General features: G+C 55.3%; 1 protein-coding gene across 2 annotated transcripts in view; it reads right to left on the reverse strand.

Annotated features, from left to right (window-relative positions):
* LOC111157132 (CD99 molecule (Xg blood group)) overlaps nt 1–7,325 on the reverse strand; it is a 36,457-nt gene extending 29,132 nt beyond the window's left edge. For both annotated transcript variants that reach the window (XM_022518376.1, XM_022518377.1), the window contains exon 1: nt 7,209–7,325. In XM_022518376.1, the coding sequence (XP_022374084.1) occupies nt 7,209–7,275 (67 nt within the window). In that variant the 5' untranslated portion in view covers nt 7,276–7,325. The remainder of the gene's footprint in view (nt 1–7,208) is intronic.
* Nucleotides 7,326–11,690: the final 4,365 nt, after the last annotated feature.

Below are 11,690 nucleotides of genomic sequence, written 5' to 3' on the forward strand. Positions count from 1 at the left end.
GGATGGACAAGTGGGTGGTTGGATGGATGGATGGGTGAGTGAGTGGATGGATGGATGGACAGGCAGACAGCTGGACAGATATATGGGTGCATATATGTACGGATGGATGGATGGATAGGTATATGAGTGGGTGGATGGATGCACACATAGAACGGTGGATAGTGGGTGGATGAACAGATGGGTGGACAGAGCATGGAATCCATGAGTTGTTAAAGAGGCCTCAGTCACTGATATTGGATCCAGTTCACTATCAGGATTCAGAGTTCTCGTCTATCTGGAATTAAGTTTCACTAACTATAGGACAATGTCCTGTACTTCCCTATCAAGTCACATTATTAAGAGAGGGAACTCCCTCTGTGGTCTACACAGCAACACCTAGAGAGCTCCTAGCCCAGTGGCCTTGATGCCCGGGTCTTGCAATCCAACATAAATCCAACGACACAGGCAGGCCTAGGCAAGAGTGATTTCTCCAAGCTCCTGAGGGACCCAGCTCTGGGGCCAGGCCCAAAAACCTAGGATCTGGGCCTCCACTGGCCACTGAGAGTTCCTGAACAGGGATGGAATTGCAACCGTAGCTCAGGCATCAGGACAGAGAGCAGAGGAGGGAGGCAAGCAGGATGATGAGCAGCCCTGAGCCTGGGATCTTCTCCACCTGAACACTAAACAATTGGTTAAGTAAAACCAGCTTCCTCTGCAACATTATGTGTTTTATCCCGGGCAGTAAAATATGAAGTATCCTGAGAAGGAGTCCCCACTGCCCTCCTAAAAGTGCCTGAAGGCCAGGGAAGAATGTAGGTAAGGGCTCTTCCATTCATCTGAGAAAAGTGTGGGGGTAGGGGTGCAACTCAAGAAAAGAAAGAGGAAAAAAGAAAGGAAGGAAGGTAGAAAGGGAAAAAAGGAAGAAAAGGCAGAAATAGTGAAAGGAGCATGAACCAAGAAAGATTCAGAACTTGAAACGAATAGGATTTGGTAACAGATGGAAAACAGGAGGAAGGCAATGGCAGGAGTGAAGGGTGGCTCTTCCATCTGAGAGTCTGAGCAAATGGTCACATCACAAAAGATAGGAATGAAGGAGGAGACCTAAACTGAGGAGAAAATAATGAGAAGTTCCAGATACAGAGCAGTGGAGACACCACGGGTGCAACCAGAGGGGCCTGGTTTAGAAGCTGTTACCTACATAAGCTTAACCTGGAGAGAGATTCAGGGCTGGTACCTCAGGGGAGGGAGCACTGGCATCCCGAGAGATGGACAGGGAAGCTTCCTGTCCTGTAGCCAGACACGCGGTGCCAGGCTTAGGCTCATCTTCCCTGTGTCATCCCCTGTCCCGGGTGCCTTTCCCAACTCCATGCTAGGTCCCTCTTGTCAGAATGCAGAGATTCTGACCCATTTGTCACCTGCTTATGATTTACTGTGATGAGTCCGGCTGCTTTCAGAGCAAGGAGCAACATGTACACCTCCACGTGGGAGCCACTCGGGACAGGCTGGGGCATCTCTCTCAGCTACGCATCTATCACCCAGATGTCTGTCTGTCCATCCATTCTGTCTGTCTGCCTGTGTATGTATCTATGTATCTGTGTGTCTACTTATTTATCTATCACCCATCCATCCATCCATCCATCCACCCATCCTTCCATCCATCATATCTATCTGTCTGTCTTTCTATCTATCTATGCATCCATCCATCCATCCATCCATCCATCCATCCATCCACCATATCCTAACCCTAACCCTAACCCTTTCGAGAGCTACCTCACTCCAGCCAGGCCATGAGTCCTTAAGCAAGTGCCCCAGCAGGCAGGGTCCACGGCCTCATCTTTCCCACAGCATCCAGCCCGAGTGACACTCAGATGTTCACAACCACCTCCTGCTCCGTGAGACCCCAGCACATGTGTCCTTTCCCGCCACACCATGTTGCTCTGCCTCAGAGAGCCGATTGCTCCCCTTACCATCTCCCTTCATCCTGCTGGGGTACACTGGGGTGCACTCTGCACTGTGTTTGGGGTAAATACCACCGTTTCCATTCACGCTGAGCACAGAACCCACGCCCTCCTCTAAGAGAAGACAGCTGACAGCCTCAGAAGGGCTCGTGCCGTAGATGGCTTCTGCAGTATTTACATAACTGATGCGCCTCTGGGACCCTCTGCCCCTGAGTCAACATCAACAATTTATACTCTGTCCATGTATAACACCGGTCCACGGGGCACCCCAGTGCATGGATGCCTCGTCCACACGGCATGCCTTAACGCCTGCCAGGGAGCCATCAGACCAGCACACGGGGGCTGTGGCAATGGCAGCGCTGAGCACAGGCAGCCAGAAATCTCTGGCCGCATTGTCTGGAGATGACTAATGCCTTCCAAAGCATGGGAATGCAGCACTCCCCTCTTTGAGCCCCCTTCCCCGGGAGGTTGGTTCATTTAAGGACAAACAATTACATTGTTACAGATAGCACTGCCTCGCTGCAACTATGTTGCTCTTTGCAAAGTTCCTGATACAATGTAATGTATCAAAAAATAAAACAAAACAACAGGGGACTTCTCCAAAACTTCCAAGCAGAGAAAAGGAACGTGATTCGCACCAGGTTTGGATGGGCAAGTACTTTGGGACCCTGCTGCCTCCCGTCCAGGGCAACAGATCCGTTTTATATCTTGCCCCCAGACGCAGAGAAACGGAACAAAGGGCTCCTGGGTGCTCACTCTGCCTGGCTCCTGGCGGGACACAGGGCTGCTTTAGCTTCTAGCGAGTTTTCTTCTTGTCCACGTGGCCGCCCGCACGCGGAACTCTGGACCCATCAGTGCAGATATCCTGAGTTACTGCCAGAGGAACATGCCAGTTTCCCCACTTACGACCACCTCCTTCGGGGTGGGGGAGGAAGGAGGAAGTATCTGGTTTCCTGTTTAGAGGATTTTTAATGATCCCGCTAGAGAGAATAGTGAGAGCTCATGAGGGATAGTGGCAATGTTGAGTCATTCCGAGACAAAGCTGAAACACACCCGAGGGCCGTCTGCCCAAACTGGTCTAACCACCGGGCCAGCGAAGGACAAGAAATTCAAGAAAGGGAAGTGTCGCATCTCTAGACGTGTGAAAGATACTACAAATTCCCTAAATACAACTAGAACTTTGGCGAGGGTCCATCGGTCACCCCCAGACACTGGCCCACACGGGAAAGACTATCCCGGTGTTGGACGGTGAACCACCCAACGCGTCCGAGCACCATGGCGCCAGCAAGATCACCGGTAGTGCACGCGGCCTTCTCTCCCAGAGCAGGGTGGACATGACCTCACAAAATCCTGAATCCTCACAGCTGCTAACTGAGGCGGGGGTGGGACGGACGCCCTGTGTGTTATGCGGGTCTCTGGACTGTAAGGGTTCAGGGCGAATATAAATTAAAGACAAGCGTCCCCTCTGAAAATACTGGAGGAACATAAGGGAAGGCCTGATTTCCCCCACAAATAACAGCACCAGGAAAGAGCGGGCAAGACCGGTTTCCGTAAGGTTGGAGGACACGACTCAGTAGAGGCCGCCAACTCCCGTTCAAGGGTGTGTCCTTCCCCGATGTTCAGAAAATGCACCTCTGCCTGCAGAAAGCATTTCTCAAACCACTAATATCCCCCTTGCCCCTAAAAGGACTTTTGGAGATCCCTCCCGAAACATACGCTTCATGGTCCATCAGAAAAATCAGCAAAGGACCAAAGGATGTCCCACAGCCATCTCTGTCGATTGACCTAGGACAGACGCCCAGACCTTAAAACAAAGCACGTGAGGACAGACGGACATGTCTGGAGTCCCGTGTGTCTCTCTGACCCCCGCAAAGGCTGGGCATCCTACAGAACACTCCTCCAGTCTCTGGGCATCCGAATGATCCCAAGTAGAGCCACAACGTTATCGATTTTTTTTTGAAGAGCGGGGCTCGAACTCACGATCCCGAAATCAAGACCTGATTTGAGATCAACTTCCCTGAGACACCCAGGCATCCCCCCCACCCCGCCCCGGGGACGCTGAGTAATTCTGAGCCTCCAAACACACGTCCGTCGTGAAGCTCTATCCCGTCTTTACGTCATAAGCCCCATTCGATTCTTTTCCCCCTAAAAGAAGTCGTCGTGCATTGGAAAATCTCGGGAGGGGGAAACAGCACGACGCCCACGACTGTGGTACTCAGGGTCCCGTGGGGAAGCCACGTGCCAAGAAAAAGGGCAGTTTCCATCCACGAAATCGTGCTGGGACCCCTTCACATCAAAATCGTTGTGTTGCTCTAAGTGCTACATTCTGCTGTACATGAGAGCAGGCGGCCAAGATGTCATCCAGATGGAAGAAAAAAAAATCTACAAAAATCAAGTACATTCCTATGTCGACACGCCAAAAAAGAAAACAAGAAAAAGAAAAAAGGCGTTAACCTCATAAACTGAAAACAGAAAAAAGCGCCCAAGCAGGGAGGTCCACAAAGTGCAATTAAGTTTTATCAGAGACCAAAGGGCAGGCGGGAAGGCAAACAGGAGGGACCACGAAAGCCAAACCCGAAAGCCATACCCAGGGGGCAGAGAGCAGAGCCGTCATCAGGAACCCGGAGAGACCAAGCCCACGCTGGCTTTGGACATTTGAGACTGCCTGCCTCTGGGGGGTGGGGAGGGATGTCCTGTGCAAGGCTGGGTGTTGAGAGTGTCTGGTCTCCAGGTACCACCTGCCCGTGTGCCTATTCCGCCAGCTGTCACAACTCAAAAAAAAAAAAAGAAAAAAAAAGAAAGAAAGAAAGAAAGAAAGAAAGAAAGAAAGAAAGAAAGAAAGAAAAAGAAAAAGAAAAAGAAAAAAATGTCCCCAGGCATTTCCAAGTATCCCACGGGTGGGGAAAGCCCAGCTCTATGAATGGTGAAATGCCCCTTTCCGTCTCCTCCATCCCTCCCTCCGTTCCCATGGAAATCCCAGAAGCAAGCCAGGAACCCAGGGAGCCCTGGGTCCCCGGGACTTTGAAATCTGTCCTGACCCATTAAAAGCAAAGGTCTGTCCCCAGGCTCAGCCGGTTTCCGTAGCCCGCGTGCAAACCACGCCAAATACCTATTTCTACAGGAAATTGTGTTCTGGCCTTCAGCAACTGGAAAGCAGTTTCTTGATTTAAAAAAAAAAAAAATGCATTTGTATCTTTGGAACTGCTGGTTCCTGCCCTGAACCCCAGAAGGATCCCGTAGGGAGGAGGCATGCATGTATGCAGGGGGAGTCTGCACCCTTGAAAAGATCAACGGGTAGTAAAGGTCCATCCTTCCCTCCTTTCTCTGCTGTTGGGGCGAGGCTGGCTCTCCTCGCCTCCCTGCCCCGCTCTGCCGCCTCCAGTAATTTCAGTAAAATCGTGCCCCATGTTGAAGCTGCCCGGCACAATCTATATACAAATCAGGTAATTTCCCGGATAATCATGCCGTGGGTTTTTCTAAGAAACAAATCACAAAAGGACTCGTGTGGGGGCCCAAGAACAGAAGGAGGCTGGCCCAGATGGGTGAGCCAGACCACGACCAGAGAGCCCCCACGCGGCTCGCCAAGACTGCCCACCGGGTTCTTGAATTAGGAGACCGTCCCCATTCTTGGAGCCCTGTGTCCTGGGTGTGTGTTTAGATGTTCCTCCAGCCCCAACCAAGGATGGTCCGGTCCTGAGGAACCAGAACCACTCCTGATCCACGGCCCTGGAACCCTGCCCATGGAAGGGGCTCATGAAAGCTTCAGAAGACAGACACCCACACACCCAGAGGACCCTTCCACACTCCTCTGCGCAGGTGTCATACCAACAAACATATAGAAAGACAACCATGGGGGGGGTGCGGGCCAAACCCATTTCTGCTGGACCAGCCAGAGCCGAAGGAAAAGAGGACATTTCTTCCAGAAGGAAGAGAGAAACTGGAGAGCCATGCCAGGCCCTCCCAGCCAGGTTGTGAAGTATCCCAAGATGTTTCCCCCATACACCGCGCTTAATCTCCCCCTGAAACCACCAGAGGGCCTGGGGCCCATTCCAAAAGCCCCCACATGAATTCACAAATCCTCCCCCAAAACAACTGGGGTGCCAGGAACTCAAAACTCAAGCCCTTAGCGCAGAGCTGGAGGCCTCTCCAACAGAGGGAAAGTCCCCAGCAGCACACAGGCCTCCGGCCATGACTCCTGTTTGCAAAAATATGTCCACCTCGGAGCAGACCCGTCCTGAAACTCCTCTGTCGGGCGCCGGACTGTCCACTCAACAGTCTGGCCACCCTCCCCGGGTGGGTCCTGCGGGAGGGGACGCAAGGGAAATCAATAACCGTCAGGTGGGGAAAGGTTCCAAAATGCCACGCCCAGCAAAAAATAAGTAAATAAATAAAAATTTAAAAAATCGGAGCTCTCCTTTTGAAAGGACAGAAAGGGAGAAATAGGATGGCAACTTCCCCTTTAAAGGAGAGCAACAGGAAAGCAGGCAGCAGCGCGGAAAAGTGGGGCGTCGAGGTGGAGAAGGGGACGGTCCCCAAGCCTCCCCTCGTCCTGACACTTTTTCTGTGTTTTCTGAATTCTGCACTGGAGCAGATGCGCAGTGCGCTGAAACCGCGTTCCCCTTCCCCGCGCTCGCAGCGAGCGCCCCAGTCCCTGAGGCTTGGGCACACCGTGTTTCTGAACGTGTCCAAAGCTCCGAGTTGCTCTCAACGGCCCCCACCCCCGCTCCGCGGGCGCGCAGGCTGCACAGCAGACTCCAAATTTAGGCCCGGAACGCAGGGCGTGGCTCCCCGCGCACCAACAAAGACCCGGGCACCGTGCGCGCCAGAGGTGGGGTGGGGGGCTCGGGCAGCTGCAGGGGAGCACGGGCGCACGGGCGGGGCCGGGGGCACCTGAGAAGTGTCCCGCGTGCAAGCACCCAACGCCAGCGGCTCCCGCGAGCGCCTCCAACTACAGGAGTTGCCGACTTGGAAAACACACGCGGCATTTCGCCCCTGGAGTAAGTCCAAACCCGCCCCGGAAAAAAGTTGGAGCGCCGAGAGGCCGCCTGTTTGGGGCGTTGGCTACCCGCGGGCACGGCGCGTCCCGCCGAGCGGGGAGGAGGACCCGGGGTCCCCGCGGCGGCCCCCGAGGCCCGCCTCACGCAGGGCGCCCCCGAGGCCCTTCCTGGGGTCCCGGCGCGCGCGGCCGTATGCGGGTCGTCCCCAGGCCGACCGGCTCCCCCGGGGCACACCGCCCGCCCCCGCCCCCACCAGGCCCTCCAAATCGCTCACCCCGGGTGGGCACTAGGGAGCCGAGCAGGCCGACCAGCAGCAGCGCGACGGCGGCCGGGGGAGCCATGGTGCGCCCGGCGCGGCGCAGGAACAGTCCGGGAGTGCGGCGCGCGGGCAGCGGGGGCGGCGGCGGCGGCGGCGGCGGCGGCTGTGGCTGCGGGAGGGCCCACGGGGCGGGGCCCGCGGAGGGAGAGGTCGGTGGGGGCGCCCTGTGGCCCCGCCCTGGCCTCCGCTCGCCCCGCCCGCAGCCCGGGGACACCCGTGGGGCGGGCCCAGCGCACGGGAGTGGAAAAGTGGAGGAGGCCTGGTTACTCAGGGCGGCCCCGACCGGAGCAAATGACCCCCTCCCTATTCGGAAAGTAGGGGCCTTCTGCTCGCCCCTAACCACCCCAGGGCGGCCTGGAAGGGAGCAAGTGACCCCGTCCCTATTCAGAAAGTGAGGGCCCCTTACCCGTCCTAACCACCCCAGGGCGGCCCCCGAGGGGAGCAAGCCAGCCCCTCCCTGCTCAGAAGGTGGGGCCCCTCCTAGTGTGTCGGGCCCCTAACGGGATCCGCGCCCCCAAGAACGCGGAAGAGGCCCCTCCCCGCCCCTAACTCCTAACGGGGACGCGTGCCCCTTCGAAGCGAGGACGAGTGAAAGGCTCTCCTTTCCCAGGAACCGTGGTTCCCTGGCCCCCAGCAGCCCCCAGTCCCATCCCAAAGTCCGGTCTGAACTGACCGAGCCCTGAGCAGGCATGGGGGTTTGGGGGGCGCAGGGTAGCGCCCCACCCCGCAGCCTCCACAAGGACCTCCCTGCGAGGAGCCTCCGAAGCCTTCGCTCACCCCAAGCTGGGGGCTGGGCGCGCAGACAGGGAGAGGCACGAGACCCCTCCCTCTCCCTGGGGAGGTGGCGCTGGCGTCCTGCTGGGTCTCTGGCCACAGCCCAGACCCCACGCTTGGGGCTGGTCCTTGTCCCAGACCATCAATATTTTTTTCGCTGGAATGTTAGCTTAATATTCTCTCCGTGTTCCTTCAGAGAACAGAACATCTCAGATGGAGAAAAATCCCTGAGTCAGATTCCTGCATTCCACCGTGCAAACCCTACCCCGCTAGGGGCCAGCTCCAGCCCAGCTCCAGCCCTCTCCTCACCCCTGCAGGAGTCAGGGCCCCTCCTCACCCCTGGGGCCATCAGGACACCTGTCCAGCTGCTGTCACCTACCGCACCTACCAGGTCCAGACAGACTCCCGGCAGGCCAGACGCACTGGACAGCACCTTGGGGCCCGCCTGGGACAAATGCAGGGACACTTACTCAAAAAGGCAACGGTCTGGCCATGTAGGGCTGGACCCTTGGAGGTGTCCCGTTTTCCATCCGCCAACAGGAACCCCACCACCGTAAGACTGTGGTGCCAGAGGTAGGAAGATCATGCAGTCCTTTCTCCGGAAAATGCAATAATCACCCTTTGAAGTCAACGTGTGCTGACCGCCCAGCCAGAGACCACCTGCCCTCTGCCCCCACACACCCGCTCCCCCTACATACGGCGTCTCCATTTGTCCCGTGCAGCCTTGACTCACCCCCCATGAAGCCAATGTGCACGTTCCCCCTTCCCCGGCCACAGCCTGGTGGCCAGTGCAGCGTGTGGACCCTGGGCCAGGGCCCCCAGGAGGCTCTTCTTGGGCAGCAACGGGATGCCGGAGCTGCGGCTGCCCTTTTGGCACCCTGAGGCAAATCAGTAGGCTGAGAGAAGCCAGTTGTGTTTGGGACCAAAGTCAAAAGGCAAAGACCTCTCCCCTGCCCATGGAATGGTCCATTTCAGTCCTGTCCCCCGCCCCCTGTTCAACATAAAACCTCAACCGGGACAATGTTTAACCTCACTCCCTTGGGATGCAGCAGGGTTGAGACTGCCCTACCCACACCACGGTCAGCATTCCAGAACATTCTCCAGCCTGGGCTCTCCTTTCATCCCCAAGGGGCTAGGTCCCCGTCACCAGCTCTCACAGATGGGCATGGTCACTGGCACTAAAAGCCAGGCTTTCAGGATGGTTGGGCTTTTTGTTTGTTTGTTTGTTTGTTTGTATTTTTAATTTATGTTCATACCAATAGGCGTCTTGGATGCGTCTCTTTCTAATTCATTAAGTTGACTTTTTTTTTTTTCTTAAGGGCCACCTTCCCTGGCTCAGAATGAACGTTTCCGTCATGTTTCGCAGATGCTCTGGCGTCGAGGTCTAAGCTGCAGAATAAAAATTAAATTAATTGACGGAGGCCCCTGAGGTGTGCCCAGCTGCCGCAGAAGAGATCTTTGAAGGACATTCGTGAAGACCTAGACAGGGGGGAGGGAGGCAGGGTCCTTTTCACGCAGGCTTCTTGGTCTGCTGGTTGGGACTCAGGACCGGAGGGAGGTCTGAGCGTTTTTGGCGTCCCCTGTAACACACGCACAGACACACGCACACCTACGGACTAGCCCTTCTCCGTCAGTGATGGACCATTCTTTGTGTGACCACTGGGCTCTGGCTCTCGACCTAGAAAGCGGGTCTCGACGTGGACCCCAGGAACCCAATGCACAGAGAAAAAAGTAATCTTAGAAAGCAGAGCAGGAAAGACCATTATCCACGCGGGGCGTGCGGGAGACAGACAACCTCAGCTGTCTGAGCAGAAGTTTGCAGAAAGCAAGACCTGTCCAGTGGGGGAAATTCCAAGAGGCCATTCGCGGTTGCAGGGGCCTGGGCATCTGTCTCCGTCTCCTTGGGAACACTCTGTCCTCACTGCAACGCAAAGCTGGGGTGGGGGGAGGTCCCCTCTTCGTGGCCCGGGAGTCAAAAGACACAGTCAAAGCAAAAACGGGAAAAGGGAGGGTTTTCCTTGCCATTTCCCGAAGCAGGGCCTTCTCTGAACCACGGAATGGGGGGAGTTTGAAGCTTCGGGGTGTAGGCCTGACCAGGATAGGGCTTGCAAGGTGGGGGGACGCAAGGCCGCAGTTATCGGAAGGTGACAGGGTCCAGGTCCTACCTAGCTGCTGGAACTCACAAGGGTCAGCGAGGCCCGGGATTATCAATACTCTGGCTCCGGCCGGTCTGCTGTTTGGGGAGCTCACAGGGATTTCAAAGCCTGTGTAAGGGACTCAGGAACGCGCTCCAGGTCAAACTTGGGTCCTCCCGCTGTACGCCTGGTTTCCTGGCTCTGATGCCTTCGGGCTGGCCCCGGGCTGGGGAGAGACTTTTTGTTTTTTCATTCTTTCGTTCCCCTTTAAAAAAAAAAAAAAATCACAAAGTCCTGAACTTTGTGTGTAAAGTTTGTCACGTTTGCAGGAAGTTCTGCAAGAAGTGTGCGGGGGAGGGTCGAGCCGGTGGGCACTAGATCACTAAATGATTGGGGAAGGGACCTAAAATATTTGTCTTCTGTTTTTTTTTTTTTTTTTTAAGATTTTATTTATTAATGTGACAGAGAGAGAGAGCACACAAGCAGGGGGAGCAGCAGAAGGAGAGGGAGAAGCAGGTTCTCCGCTGAGCAGAGAGCTCGATGCTAGACTCGAACCCAGGCCCTGAGATCATGACCTGAGCCTAAGGCAGGTGCTTCACAGACTGAGCCCCCCAGATCAGGGAGGCAGCAGGGAGCCCAGCACGAGACCAGGCGCTTGGAGTTGGAAGCACAGCCCTTCCCCGGAGTTGGCCCAGCCTTCAGCATCCAGCCCCATGACCCCAGGCTCCATTTAAGTGGAGAAGAACACTCCGTTTCAGTTCTGGGAAGGGGCACTGTCGAGCCGGCGTGGGTCACCATTATTCCAAAGTACCACAGACATCTGTCTGGTCACCTGTCACCGTTCCCCACCTGCTGGTACCTGCCCACTGGGCTCAGCCCTTCCGCACTCACGACTGCATTTCTGGAAGGATGCAAACATTCAGTCCCTAGCAACCTCCACTTAAAAGAGTATTGTTTATGACAACTGGAGGGCAGAAAAGCACACACTTCCTGCAACACAAGAACAGAAGTGACAGGCAATCCATGGAAGCCAGGAAGGGAAACGGCAGCCTTTTGAAAGCACTGAAGTAAATGAAAAACCGCAGCCTAAACCCAACCTCATTGCATGGAAACGCTCTCTGGGGTTTAAGAGAACGACTCGGAGTACACGCCGAATGCATAGCCCTGATTACTTCTTGTAAAGCGAGGGATATCTTTGTTACCTGTATTTGCTGAACTCTCTGCACGGAATCTGCGTTATTTTCAAACTTGGAGGTGAACGTATTTTGAAACTGTAAGAGCGAAAATGTGGGGAATGCTGCCAGAGTGTGGCCCTAACTTCAGGAAGGATCTAGCTCCTGGAAGATGATGATAACCGTTCAATAAGATGGAGCCTGATTTCCCTTCTGGCTCATCTCTGGACAGGTAAATGGGGAGATGGTTGATGGATGCATAGTGGGTGGGTGGGTGGATTGATGGTTAACAGATGGATGGATAGATGGATGGATGGATGGATGGATGGACGGATGGACGGATGGATGGATGGATT

Source organism: Enhydra lutris, unplaced genomic scaffold (assembly GCF_002288905.1).
Source record: "Enhydra lutris kenyoni isolate GAN:26980312 unplaced genomic scaffold, ASM228890v2 scaffoldscaffold52, whole genome shotgun sequence".
NCBI lineage: Eukaryota > Metazoa > Chordata > Mammalia > Carnivora > Mustelidae > Enhydra > Enhydra lutris.